The sequence below is a fragment of the Heptranchias perlo genome, chromosome 5 (assembly GCF_035084215.1).
Source record: "Heptranchias perlo isolate sHepPer1 chromosome 5, sHepPer1.hap1, whole genome shotgun sequence".
NCBI classification, from domain to species: Eukaryota; Metazoa; Chordata; class Chondrichthyes; order Hexanchiformes; family Hexanchidae; genus Heptranchias; species Heptranchias perlo.
Window position 1 is genome coordinate 25048330 of NC_090329.1, and position 15161 is coordinate 25063490.

The 15161-nt window shown below is 49.1% G+C and overlaps 1 protein-coding gene across 1 annotated transcript in view; it reads right to left on the minus strand.

The window, feature by feature from the left end:
* LOC137321658 (pecanex-like protein 1) overlaps positions 1-15161 on the minus strand; it is a 245233-nt gene that overhangs the window by 99844 nt on the left and 130228 nt on the right. Inside the window, exon 16 of the mRNA XM_067984156.1 lies at positions 3201-3310. Coding sequence (XP_067840257.1) covers positions 3201-3310 — 110 coding nt within the window. The remainder of the gene's footprint in view (positions 1-3200; positions 3311-15161) is intronic.

Sequence of the window (15161 nt, forward strand, 5' to 3'; positions counted from 1 at the left end):
GGGAGAGTAAGACCAGGGGTCTGTGAACTGGGGGAAGGGTCTGTGAACTGGGGGAAGGGTCTGTGAACTGGGGGAACGGTCCGTGAACTGGGGGAACAGTCTATGAACTGGGGGAAGGGGGTGTGTGAACTGGGGAAGAGTCTGTGAACTGGGGGAAGGGGGTGTGTGAACTGGGGGAAGGGGGTCTGTGAACTGGGGGAAGGGGGTCTGTGAACTGGGGAAGGGGGTGTGTGAACTGGGGAAGGGGGTGTGTGAACTGGGGAAGGGGGTGTGTGAAGTGGGGGAAGAGTCTGTGAACTGGGGGAAGAGTCTGTGAACTGGGGGAAGAGTCTGTGAACTGGGGGAAGAGTCTGTGAACTGGGGGAAGGGGGTGTGTGAACTGGGGGAAGGGTGTCTGTGAACTGGGGAAGGGGGTCTGTGAACTGGGGAAGGGGGTGTGTGATCTGGAGGAAAGGGGTGTGTGAACTGGAGGAAGGGGGTGTGTGAACTGGAGGAAGGGGGTGTGTGAACTGGGGGAAGGGGGTGTGTGAACTGGGGGAAAGGTGTGTGAACAGGGGGAAGGGTCTGTGAACCGGGGGAAGGGTCTGTGAACCGGGGGAAGGGTCTGTGAACTGGGGGAAGGGTCTGTGAACTGGGGGAAGGGTGTGTGTGAACTGGGGGAAGGGTCTGTGAACTGGGGAAGGGGGTGTGTGAACTGGGGAAGGGGGTGTGTGAACTGGGGAAGGGGGTCTGTGAACTGGGGAAGGGGGTGTGTGAACTGGGGAAGGGGGTGTGTGATCTGGGGAAGGTGGTCTGTGAACTGGGGAAGGGGGTCTGTGAACTGGGGAAGGGGGTCTGTGAACTGGGGAAGGGGGTCTGTGAACTGGGGAAGGGGGTCTGTGATCTGGGGGAAGGGTCTGTGAACTGGGGGAAGGGGGTGTGTGATCTGGGGGAAGGGGGTGTGTGATCTGGGGGAAGGGGGTGTGTGATCTGGGGGAAGGGGGTGTGTGATCTGGGGGAAGGGGGTGTGTGATCTGGGGGAAGGGGGTGTGTGTGATCTGGGGGAAGGGGGTGTGTGATCTGGGGGAAGGGTGTGTGATCTGGGGGAAGGGTCTGTGAACTGGGGAAGGGTCTGTGAACTGGGGAAGGGTCTGTGAACTGGGGAAGGGTCTGTGAACTGGGGGAAGTGGGTGTCTGAACTGGGGGAAGTGGGTGTCTGAACTGGGGGAAGGGGGTGTCTGAACTGGGGGAAGGGGGTGTCTGAACTGGGGGAAGGGGGTGTCTGAACTGGGGGAAGGGGGTGTCTGAACTGGGGGAAGGGGGTGTCTGAACTGGGGGAAGGGGGTGTCTGAACTGGGGGAAGGGGGTGTCTGAACTGGGGGAAGGGGGTGTCTGAACTGGGGGAAGGGGGTGTCTGAACTGGGGGAAGGGGGTGTCTGAACTGGGGGAAGGGGGTGTCTGAACTGGGGGAAGGGGGTGTCTGAACTGGGGGAAGGGGGTGTCTGAACTGGGGGAAGTGGGTGTCTGAACTGGTGGAAGTGGGTGTCTGAACTGGGGGAAGGGGGTGTCTGAACTGGGGGAAGTGGGTGTCTGAACTGGGGGAAGTGGGTGTCTGAACTGGGGGAAGTGGGTGTCTGAACTGGGGGAAGTGGGTGTCTGAACTGGGGGAAGTGGGTGTCTGAACTGGGGGAAGGGTCTATGAACTGTGGGAATGGTTTGTGAACTGGGAGAAGGGTCTGTGAGTGGGGGAAGGGTCTGAGAGTGGGGGAAGGGTCTGAGAGTGGGGGAAGGGTCTGAGAGTGGGGGAAGGGTCTGAGAGTGGGGGAAGGGTCTGTGAACCGGGGAAGGGGATGTGTGAACTGGGGGAAGGGTCTGCGAACTGGGGGAAGGGTCTGCGAACTGGGGGAAGGGTCTGCGAACTGGGGGAAGGGTCTGCGAACTGGGGGAAGGGTCTGCGAACTGGGGGAAGGGTCTGCGAACTGGGGGAAGGGTCTGCGAACTGGAGGAAGGGTCTGCGAACTGGAGGAAGGGTCTGCGAACTGGGGGAAGGGTCTGCGAACTGGGGGAAGGGTCTGCGAACTGGGGAAGGGTCTGCGAACTGGGGGAAGGGTCTGCGAACTGGGGGAAGGGTCTGCGAACTGGGGACGGGAGTGTGTGAACTGGGGACGGGAGTGTGTGAACTGGGGACGGGAGTGTGTGAACTGGGGACGGGAGTATGTGAACTGGGGATAGGAGTGTGTCTGTCCTTGTGCTGCACTGGGTCCAAGCAGTGGCCTGAATCCTACAGCAGCTGATTTACTGCTGGTGATCAAACAGGAGCATGTGTCCCAGTCACAGACCCAGCTCCAGCCCCGGCCCCGGCCCCAGGCCCAGACCCAAGACCCAAGAACCAAGACCCAAGACCCGGCCCCGGCCCCGGCCCCCAGACCCCAGACCGAATAAACATAACTCCAAGAAAAGTCAATAATATCTTGAAGGACAAAGGGGGTAATTTTAACCTAACTCCCTGGGTGGGAAGCCCATGGGTTCGGGTGGAATGCCGGTTTTACCCCCCGTCCAATATTACTCCCCTTCAATGGAGAGTGAACTCGGGCGGGGTGTAAAACCAGCGTTGCTCCCGATCTCGTCATATTCCCGACGTGCAGGTTAAGTTAAAATTACCCCCAAAATCTCAGTTACTGGCGAGACACACTCAATCATTTCCGTTTCCTTCTACCACTTCCAGTATTGGCATAATGTGTTGTGTCAAACCATCTCCATCAGGCACAGAATTAAAAGGGAGTCTTCAATCTGATAAATCATCAGAAAACACCGATCTCCAGTCCTGATTCAACCCCTTCATTTTGTTTGATCGAATTTTCAGAAGAAATGAACAATATTACACTCATAAATAGAATTGGTAACACAGTACCATACGAGAAAATATTCAAATCCATTTATGCACTGCACCAATATAGCAGGTACATCCATTTTTACCCATAAAGATTCAATCAAGTCACAGGTTTCCACAAGATCTGTTGTCTAAAGGTGTTCACAACAGACCAACAATGAACTCTCTTGAATTACAGATCACCCTCCCTTCTATTTCCACTGATGCGGCCATTAGCAATTTAAATTGGTGAGCCAATCCGATCCAGGATTGAAGATTCCTTTGGATGTTTGAACCTCCTTTGATCGCTCAATCAGAAATGACTGTCCGAATTCTGATTAAGATGACTTACACCAACACTGCCAGCTCACTGCTTTGCCTGCTGAGGTGATAGGAACAAGCGACCAACAGTCCACAGTAAGCAGAGAATAGCGCTGGAATATGCTGAGCGTCCCATGGTCTCTGCAATACAGGAGAAATAAATCACAAAGCCACATCCTCACTTGTTTCATTCAAAATCCAGCACCACTTTATTTCTATTATGTTATACCGTAAGTGCAGCCTTTAGCTTAAAGAACCTCATCTACTTAAGATAGGCTCTTGGTCTGTTTACTTTAGAGCAGTGTAGACTTAAAGGTGACCTGATAGAGGTCTATGACATAATTAAAGGGCTGGATAGGGTCACTAGAGAGATTATTCCAGTTTAACAGATTGGGGAGGACCAGGGGACAGGAGTTTAAACTATGGAAGAGTAAGACTAGACTGGGTGTGGGGCGGTTCCTCTTTTCCCAGAGAGCAGTGAGCCTCTGGAATGCGTTGCCGGCTGGTGAGGTGGGTGCTGACTCTCTGCTTTCAAGAGGGAGCTGGACCGGTTTCTGACTGGGCAGAGATCGCATCATATAGAAGGTAAGTGACTTTATAGATAACACTTGGTCCGTGTGATCTCCTGGACTGGTTTCGATCGCCTGAGGGAGTCGGAGAGGAATTTTCCAGAGTTTTTTTCTCCCTTCTTGGCCCTGGGTTTTTCCCGTTTTTTTGCCTCTCCCAGGAAATTACATGGATGATGGGGGGTGGGGGAGAAGAATTCAGTCATGATGCTCTGGCCATCATGGTGTGGGGCAGGCTTGATGGACCAGCTGGTCTTTTCCTGACCGTCAATTTTGTGTGTTCATAAATCAGTGACTCAGGTTAGATGGTTTCCACAAGAACTGTTTTCTGAGACACATTAGTGCCAGAAAAACCACCAAATGCTTTAAAAAGTGATAATGCCAACATAACTTAACAGGATGGCACATACTGACATCCCACTCCCTTTTAAAAGGAATCAAATCGCTAGAATCCCTGTCGCATTCATCAAATTCAATCTACCAGCTCAAAAAAAACTCATGTCACTTAAAGCGCAGGTTATCTTCGAGATATCCCAAGGGGGCTGGAATTCAAAAGTGAGGAAATTATGCTTCAGAGCCTTGGTCAGAGCCCAGCTGGAGATATTGTGGACACCGTACCTCCGGAAGGATATATTGACCTTGGAGGGGGTGCAGTGCAGATTCACCAGAATCATACCAGGGCTGAAAGGGTTAAATTATGAGGCCAGGTTGCATAAACTTGGCTTGTATTCCCTCAAGCTCAGAAGGTTGAGGGGTGATCTGATTCAGATCTTTAACATTATAATGGGATTCGACAGGCTAGATGAAGAGAAACAATTTCCACTGGTGGGGGAATCCAGAACAATCTTAAAATGAGAGCTCGGCCATTTAGGAGTGAATTAGGAAACACTTTTCACACAAAGGGTCATGTAAATCATGAACCCTCTCCCCCTAAAGGCTGTGGATCAATTGAAATTTTCAAGACTGAGATCGATAGATTTTTGTTAGGTAAGGGTACCAAAGGATATGGAGAAAAGGCAGGTAAATAGAGTGTGCAGCCAGACCTCATAATTTAACCCTTTTAGCCCCGGTATCATTCTGGTGAACCTGCGCTGCACCCACTCCAAAGCCAATATATCCTTCCTGAGGTGCGGTGCCCAAAACTTAACGCAGTGCTTCAGATGGGGTCTGACCAAGGCTCTATTCATAGAATCATAGAAGTTACAACATGGAAACAGGCCCTTCGGCCCAACATGTCCATGTCGCCCAGTTTATACCACTAAGCTAGTCCCAATTGCCTGCACTTGGCCCATATCCCTCTATACCCATCTTACCCATGTAACTATCCAAATGCTTTTTAAAAGACAAAATTGTACCTGCCTCTACTACTGCCTCTGGCAGCTCGTTCCAGACACTCACCACCCTTTGAGTGAAAAAATTTCCCCTCTGGACCCTTTTGTATCTCTCCCCTCTCACCTTAAATCTATGCCCCCTTGTTATAGACTCCCCTACCTTTGGGAAAAGATTTTGACTATCGACCTTATCTATGCCCCTCATTATTTTATAGACTTCTATAAGATCACCCCTTAACCTCCTACTCTCCAGGGAAAAAAGTCCCAGTCTATCTAACCTCTCCCTATAAGTCAAACCATCAAGTCCCGGTAGCATCCTAGTAAATCTTTTCTGCACTCTTTCTAGTTTAATAATATCCTTTCTATAGTAGGGTGACCAGAACTGTACACAGTATTCCAAGTGTGGCCTTGCTAATGTCTTGTACAACTTCAACAAGACATCCCAACTCCTGTATTCAATGTTCTGACCAATGAAACCAAGCATGCCGAATGCCTTCTTCACCACCCTATCCACCTGTGACTCCACTTTCAAGGAGCTATGAACCTGTACTCCTAGATCTCTTTGTTCTATAACTCTCCCCAATGCCCTACCATTAACGGAGTAGGTCCTGGCCCGATTCGATCTACCAAAATGCATCACCTCACATTTATCTAAATTAAACTCCATCTGCCATTCATCAGCCCACTGGCCCAATTTATCAAGATCCCGTTGCAATCCTAGATAACCTTCTTCACTGTCCACAATGCCACCAATCTTGGTGTCATCTGCAAACTTACTGACCATGCCTCCTAAATTCTCATCCAAATCATTAATATAAATAACAAATAACAGCGGACCCAGCACCGATCCCTGAGGCACACCGCTGGACACAGGCCTCCAGTTTGAAAAACAACCCTCTACAACCACCCTCTGTCTTCTGTCATCAAGCCAATTTTGTATCCAATTGGCTACCTCACCTTGGATCCCATGAGATTTAACCTTATGTAACAACCTACCATGCGGTACCTTGTCAAAGGCTTTGCTGAAGTCCATGTAGACCACGTCTACTGCACAGCCCTCATCTATCTTCTTGGTTACCCCTTCAAAAAACTCAATCAAATTTGTGAGACATGATTTTCCTCTCACAAAACCATGCTGATTGTTCCTAATCAGTCCCTGCCTCTCCAAATGCCTGTAGATCCTGTCCCTCAGAATACCCTCTAACAACTTACCCACTACAGATGTCAGGCTCACCGGTCTGTAGTTCCCAGGCTTTTCCCTGCCGCCCTTCTTAAACAAAGGCACAGCATTTGCTACCCTCCAATCTTCAGGCACCTCACCTGTAGCGGTGGATGATTCAAATATCTCTGCTGGGGGACCCGCAATTTCCTCCCTAACCTCCTGGGATACATTTCATCAGGTCCCGGAGATTTATCTACCTTGATGCGCGTTAAGACTTCCAGCACCTCCCTCTCTGTAATATGTACACTCCTCAAGACATCACTATTTATTTCCCCAAGTTCCCTAACATCCATGCCTTTCTCAACCGTAACTGAAGAATAACTTCCTCTCCTTTGTATTCCAGCCCCCTTGAGTTAAAGGCATAGTACCCCGGAGGGCTGTGGATGCTGAGTCTTGAACATATTCAGGACTGATAGATTTTTAGACTCCAGGGGAATCAAGGGATATGGGGATCGGGCGGGAAAATGGAGTTGAGGTCAAAGATCAGCCATGATCTTATTGAATGCCAAAGCAGGCTCAAGGGGCCATTTGGCCTACTCCTGCTCCTATTTCTTATGTTCTTATATCATAGTAGGTACAGCACAGGAGGCTATTCAGCCCATCGTGCCTGTGCCGGCTCTTTGAAAGAGCTATCCAATGAGTCCCATTCCCCTGCTCTTTCCCTGTAGCCCTGTAAATTTTTTCCCGTCATGTATTTATCCAATTCTCTTTTGAAAGTTACTATTGAATCTGCTTCCACCACCCTTTCAGGCAGTGCATCATTACAACTCGCTGCTTAAAAAAATGTTTCCTCATGTCGCCTCTGGCTCTATTGGCAATCGCCTTAAATCTGTGTCCTCTGGTTACCAACCCTTCTGTCACTGGAAATAGTTTCTTCTTGTTTACTCTATCAAAACCGTTCATGATTTTGAACACCTCTATCAAATCTCCCCTTAACCTTCTCTGTTCTCAAGGGTCACAGTCTCAGGATATGGGGCAGGACATTTAGGACTGAGATGAGGAGAAATTTCTTCACTCAGAGGGTGGTGAACCTGTGGAATTCTCTAACACAGAAGGCTGTGGAGGCCAAGTTACTGAATATATTTAAGAAGGAGCTAGATAGATTTCTAGACACAAAAGGCATCAAGGGGTATGGGGAGAGAGCGGGAATATGGTATTGAGATAGAGGATCAGTCATGATCATATTGAATGGCGAAGCAGGCTCGAAGGGCCGAATGACCTGCTCCTGCTCCCATTTCCTATGTTTCTATGTTTCTAAGGAGAACAACCCCGGCTTCTCCAGTCTCGCCACATAACTGAAGTCCCTCATCCCTGGTACCATTCTAGTAAATCTCTTCTGCACCCTCGCTAAGGCCTTGACGTCCTTCCTAAAGTGTGGTGCCCAGAATTCTCCAATACTCCAGCTGAGGCCTAACCAGTGTTTTATTAAGGTTTAGCATAACTTCCTTGCTTTTGTACTCTATGCCTCTATTTATAAAGCCAATATCCCTTTTTAACAGCCTTCTCAACTTGTCCTGCCATCTTCAAAGATTTGTGTCATACACCCCCAGGTCAGTCTGTTCCTGCACTCCCTTTTAAATTGTACCATTTAGTTTATATTGCCTCTCCTCATTCTTCTTACCAAACATAGAAACATTTCCTTTTTTAGATCTCCTCTGTATTTTCTGTCTTCACCTGGTTCTCTACTGTATTATGAACCTTACATTTGTCATAATCCTCCTTTTTTTGTTTCATTAGCCTTTTTGATTACTTTTTGTACCTGTGCTCTAGTTTTTAGTGATTTGTGTTCATGGACACACAAATCTCTTTGCTCCTCCACAGTTCCTAGTTCCTCACCACTGAGAAAATATTTGTCTTTGGATCCAAAGTGGATGACCTCACACTGAACCCCAACTGCCACTGTTTTGCCCACTCACTTTTTTTTTATTCGTTCATGGGATGTGGGCGTTGCTGGCGAGGCCGGCATTTATTGCCCATCCCTAATTGCCCTTGAGAAGGTGGTGGTGAGCCGCCTTCTTGAACCGCTGCTGTCCCCATATAACTTCCTGCCCTATCTACACAACTTACTTTGCCTCATAACTTAGTGTCATCCGCAAATCTGGATGTACAACTCACTATTCCTTCTTCCAAGTCGTTGATATACATGGTGAAAAGCTGAGGTCCCAGTGTAGATCCCTGGGGAACACCACTTGTCACATCCTGCCAATTAGAGAACAAACCCTTTATCCCTACTCTCTGTCTTCTACCTCCCAACCAATTACCAACCCATGTCACAAGGTTACCCTCAATTCTGTGTGTTTTTATTTTTGCTAAAAATCTCTTGTGCGGAACCTTATCAAATGCCTTCTGGAAGTCAATACAGACAACGTCCATAGACATTCCCCTATTCAACATGTGAGTGACCTCCTCAAAATATTCAACTATATTAGTCAGACTTGACCTGCCCTTCACAAATCCACACTCTCTTTGATCAACTCATACTGTTCAAATGCTCAGTCACTCTGTCCCTGATGATAGATTCCAGTAAGTTCCCATCAACTGGCATTAAAGTGATATATCTGTAGTTTCCTGGTTTCTCCCTCCCTCCTGTCTTAAATAATGAAGTGACATTTGCAATTTTCCAATCCAAAGGCATAATTCCCAAATCTAGACAGCTTTAGAAAATTATGATGTGGAGATGCCGGTGATGGACTGGGGTGGACAAATGTAAACAATCTTACAACACCAGGTTATAGTCCAACAAATTTATTTTAAAATCACAAGCTTTCGGAGATTATCCTCTTCGTCAGGTGAATCAGTGAAAAGGTTCTCAAATCGCATATCTTATACTAGGCTGGGACAGCATCACACCAATCAAAAGGTGTCGTTGTTATTCAAACAGGCCAGTCACGGAGAACAGCACGTCCCAGTACACTGGATATACATTGTGTCAATTACACAGACAGACAGAAAGAAACCCAAATGGCAGAGAGAGAGAGAGAGAATATTAAAAACATAACTTTTTTTTCCCCTTTTTGCTGGTGGAGTTACGTGTAGCGTGACATGAACCCAAGATCCCGGTTGAGGCCGTCCTCATGGGTGCGGAACGTGGCTATCAACTTCTGCTCGACGATTTTGCGTTGTCGTGTGTCTCGAAGGCCGCCTTGGAGAACGCTTACCCGAAGATCGGTGGCCGAATGTCCTTGACTGCTAAAGTGTTCCCCGACTGGGAGGGAACCCTCCTGTCTGGCGATTGTTGCGCGGTGTCCGTTCATCCGTTGTCGCAGTGTCTGCATGGTCTCGCCAATGTACCATGCATCCTTTCCTGCAACGTATGAGGTAGACAACATTGGCCGAGTCACAGGAGTATGAACCATGTACCTGGTGGGTGGTGTCCTCTCGTGTGATGGTGGTATCCGTGTCGATGATCTGGCATGTCTTGCAGAGGTTGCCGTGGCAGGGTTGTGTGGTGTCGTGGACGCTGTTCTCCTGAAAACTGGGTAACTTGCTGCGAACGATGGTCTGTTTGAGGTTGGGTGGCTGTTTAAAGGCGAGTAGTGGAGGCGTGGGGATGGCCTTAGCGAGGTGTTCGTCGTCATCGATGACATGTTGAAGGCTGCGGAGAACATGGTGTAGTTTCTCCGCTCCGGGGAAGTACTGGACGACGAAGGGTACTCTGCTGGTTGCGTCCCGTGTTTGTCTTCTGAGGAGGTCTATGCGATTCTTCGCTGTGGCCCGTCGGAACTGTCGATCGACAAGTCAAGCGTCATATCCCGTTCTTACGAGGGCGTCTTTCAGCGTCTGTAGGTGTCCATCGCGTTCCTCCTCGTCTGAGCAGATCCTGTGTATTCGTAGGGCCTGTCCATAGGGGATGGCCTCTTTGACGTGGTTAGGGTGGAAGCTGGAAAAGTGGAGCATCGTGAGGTTGTCCGTGGGCTTGCGGTAGAGTGAGGTGCTGAGGTGCCCGTCTTTGATGGAGATTTGTGTGTCCAAGAAAGAAACCGATTCTGAGGAGTAGTCCATGGTGAGTTTGATGGTGGGATGGAACTTGTTGATGTTATCGTGTAGTCTCTTCAGTGATTCTTCGCCGTGGGTCCATAGGAAGAAAATGTCGTCAATGTATCTGGTGTATAGCATTGGTTGGAGGTCCTGTGCAGTGAAGAAGTCGTGCTCGAACTTGTGCATGAAAATGTTGGCGTATTGGGGTGCGAATTTGGTCCCCATGGCTGTTCCGTGTGTTTGGGTAAAGAACTGGTTATCGAAGGTGAAGACATTGTGATCCAGGATGAAGCGGATGAGTTGTAGGATGGCGTCTGGAGATTGGCTGTTGTTGGTGTTGAGTACTGAGGCTGTTGCAGCGATGCCGTCATCGTGGGGGATACTGGTGTAGAGTGCCGAGACGTCCATCGTGGTGAGAAGTGTTCCTGGTTCAACTGGTCCGAGGGTGCTGAGTTTTTGTAGGAAGTCTGTAGTGTCGTGACAGAAGCTGGGGGTTCCCTGTACGATGGGTTTCAGGATGCCCTCGACGTATCCAGCAGTCAAGGACATTCAGCCACCGATCTTCGGGTAAGCGTTCTCCAAGGCGGCCTTCGAGACACACGACCACGCAAAATCGTCGAGCAGAAATTGATAGCCAAGTTCCGCACCCATGAGGACGGCCTCAACCGGGATCTTGGGTTCATGTCACGCTACACGTAACCCCACCAGCAAAAAGGGGGAAAAAAAGTTATGTTTTTAATATTCTCTCTCTCTCTGCCATTTGGGTTTCTTTCTGTCTGTCTGTGTAATTGACACAATGTATATCCAGTGTACTGGGACGTGCTGTTCTCCGTGACTGGCCTGTTTGAATAACAACGACACCTTTTGATTGGTGTGATGCTGTCCCAGCCTAGTATAAGATATGCGATTTGAGAACCTTTTCACTGATTCACCTGACGAAGAGGATAATCTCCGAAAGCTTGTGATTTTAAAATAAATTTGTTGGACTATAACCTGGTGTTGTAAGATTCCTTACATTAGAAAATTATGACCAACATATCTGCAATGTCCCCACCTATTTCTTTTAATAACCTGGGATGGAAACTATCAGGTCTGGAGATTTGTCTATCTTATTTTCTCTATTACCAGATTGTAACTTATATCAAATCCAATAAGTTCCTTCCCTTGACTTATTTTTAGTTTCCCTTGTAACGCTGGTATTTTACCCTCTTGTTCTACTGTGAAGATGGATACCAAGTACTCATTTAACAAGATCATATCATAGTCACTGTTCACAAGATGTTCCCTTACCGTCAGATTGTTAACTAATTCTGTTTCATTACTTATCACTAAATCCAGTATTATCTGTTCCCTGGTCAGCTCTAAAACATATTGTCCCATGAAACTGTCCCGAATACACTCGAGAAATTAATTACTTTCACAGTGAGCTGCTCTGCTTCTCCCAGTAAATGTGAAAATTAAAATCTCCCATTATAACCACATTGTTCATGCTACATACTTCTCTGATCTCTGTATTTATAGATCCCCTCACTACATCACTGCTATTGTAGACAACCAGTTGTGCATCCTTTGCTGTTCCTTAATTCTACTCAAAGTACTTCCACTGCCCGTTCACCCTTTGCTAAAATCCCTCCTTTAGGTAAGGAAACCTGTCATCCTTACTCGGTCTGGGCCGATATGTGACACTAGTAATGTGGTTGACTCTTAACTGTCCTCTGAAGTGACCGAGCAAGTCACTCAACTGTACCAAAAACCGCCATCAGCGATTCAAGAAGGCGGCTCACCACCACCTCCACAGGGCGACTAAGGATGGGCAATATATGCTGGCCTTGCCAGCGATGCCCACATCAAAGAATGAATAATATAAAAAGGTACAGAAAGGTACCCGACTCAACCAGAGGGACCAGGTCTGTAGGAGTTAACTGGTATCAGGTGGGGTGGCAGCAGGTTTCCTGCTCCTGGTCCCCCTCCCAATAGACCCGCCCAAATTCTGAGAACAGGTTCAAATGACGGTACACTCCCTTCCCCAAGTCTGATGATACCCACTGCCCAGGCTCACGTGTGGAGAGAGACTAGAGGGTTTCCAAAGCTTGTAGAACCATACTCCCAATTTCAGGAGAGGAGGAAGAAAACTGGTTGACAGGGGGGGGCAACCAACCCAGGTTAATGACCTTTTGTGTAGATGGGGCCTCTCGCATTATAGGGCCGAATTTAACATTCTCCGCCAGTGTAAACAGGGTGGTAGCAGCTCAAAAACGGCACTGTGTTACTTACCGAAGCACCGCCATCTTGGGTGGGGTCCTGATATTGGCTGCCGGAGGTATGTGCCTCCACATATGTAGGACCCCGATAGCACAGATGGGAGACAGTGCACCTTGCACACTCAGCCCAACTAGACTGCTGCTCAGCAAACAACCCGGGCAACAGTTCATTGTATGAGGGGGGGCTGGCGTGTTTCACCTGGGCCTACAAAAAAAACTCTGTCCCCCAGCAGCCCGTCCAAGACCCCCACTGGGATCACCTACTACAAAGTTTCAGCAGTGGCTCAGTGGGTATCACTCTCGCCTCTGAGTCAGAAGGTGGTTTCAACTACCACTCCAGAGACTTGAGCCCATAATCCAGGCTGACACTCCCAGTGCAGTACTGAGGGAGCGCTGCACTGTTGGAGGGGCAGTACTGAGGGAAGGCTGCACTGTCGGAGGGGCAGTACTGATGAAGTGCGGCACTGTCAGAGGAGCAGTACTGAGGGAGTGCTGCACTATCAGAGGGGCCGGCGGAGGGAGCACTGCACTGTCGGAGTGGCAGTACTGAGTGAGCGCTGCACTGTCGGAGGGGCAGTACTTAGGGAGCTTTGCCATGTCGGAGGGGCAGTACTGAGGGAGTACTGCACTGTCGGAGGGTCAGTACTGAGAGAGTGCTACACTGTCAGAGGTGCTGACTTTTGGGCAAGACTTTACACCGAGGCCCCGTCTGCCTTCTCAGGTGGATGTAGAAGATCCCATGGCACCATTCAAAAAAGAGAAAGGGAGTTCTCCCCGGTGTCCTGGGCCAATATTTATCCCTCAACCATTAGTAAAAAAAAATTATCTGGTCAGTATCACATTGCTGTTTGTGGGACCTTGCTGTGCGCAAATTATCTACCACGTTTCCTACATTATAGCAGTGACTGCAATTCAAAAGTATTTCATTTGCTGTAAAGTGGAATCGAAATGCAAGACCATTTATCCTCAGAATCCGACTCTCTGTGGGAGCCGATTGCTTGCTTGGTGCCCCCAGCTCACTGGCAGCAGGTAAACGAAGTCGGGGCCTCATGCCAGCTACAGGTGCACTCCGGCCCTCACCCACCCGTCGTCCGTGCCCCGCCCACCCGAAGTTAAAATTGGCCCTGCTTCAGTTCATTTCAACAACAACTTGCATTTATATAGCGCCATTAATGTACATTTTTTAAAAACGTAAACAAGATACATAGAACTTTACAGCACAGAAACAGCCCAATCGGCCCAAATGGTCTTTGTTGGTGTTTATGCTCCACACAAGCCCCCTCCCTCCCTACTTCATCTCACCCTATCAGCATATCCTTCTATTCTTTTCTCCCTCATGTGTTTATCTAGCTTCCCCTTATTAGTGAATATCTTATATTTATGGCCCCTAGTTTTGGACTCCCCCGCAAGTGGAAACATCGAAGTAGATTCCATTGTTAATTGTTTGCATCTGCTTCGATTTTTCAAAGAGATATTTCTGGCCAGACTCCTGTTAACCACTGGATTTTTCAACAGTATTTGATCGCATTTTATAAGGTGAAGTGGTTTTACTTCTCTCTAGTAAAATTCAAATGCCTCCATTTTGGGATAAGATAACAAGAAGATGGTTCTGATCACAACGGAATCTTCCTCGATCGTACGGACAGACACCACTGGGCTGGAAAAGTTGTCAATTATCAGTAACTGAAGCAGGAGTCGGGGCTTGACCAATGAATACAAACCGGACAGAGACACAGCATCATGTTTCCAGGAGTAATTCCGTGATAGAATCAGCCTGTCCCCATTGGATAACAATAATCACAAAACACACGGGGTGGGGAGTGGGGGTTGGGGGGTGGGGAGTTGGGAGTGGGGGAGCGGAATAGCCCCAGGCAGTGGCATGAAGCAAGCGATAGTGAATCGGAGGTCCGACTCAGACAAGCCCGACCCACACCTCTGCCCGACTCACACCCGCCCGACCCACACCTCCGCCCGACTCACACCCGCCTAACCCACACCTCCGCCTGAATCACACCCGCCCGACACAAACCCGCCTAACCCACACCTCCGCCTGAATCACACCCGCCCGACACAAACCCGCCCGACTCACATCTCTGCCTGACCCACACCTTGCCCAAGTCACACATCCGCCCGACTCACACAGCACCCGATTTACAGCCTGCCCGTTATAAACCCCGCCCAATTTAAGTGCAGGGGTTCATGATCCACACGAGCCTCCTCCCTCCCGACTTCATCTCACCCTATCATCCCGAATTTTTATCACCATATCCGTCTATTCCTTTATCCCTCATGTTTACCTGGGGTATAACGGGTGGTGGGTATAACTAGCGGGGTGTGAATCGGGCGGGGTGTATAACGGGCGGGGTGTAAATCGGGCGGGGTGTAAATCGGGCGGGGTGTAAATCGGGCGGGGTGTATAACGGGCGGGGTGTATAACGGGCGGGGTGTATAACGGGCGGGGTGTATAACGGGCGGGGTGTATAACTGGCGGGTTGTAAATCGGGCGGGGTGTATATCGGGCGGGGTGTATATCGGGCGGGGTGTATATCGGGCGGGGTGTATATCGGGCGGGGTGTAAATCGGGCGGGGTGTAAATCGGGCGGGGTGTATATCGGGCGGGGTGTATATCGGGCG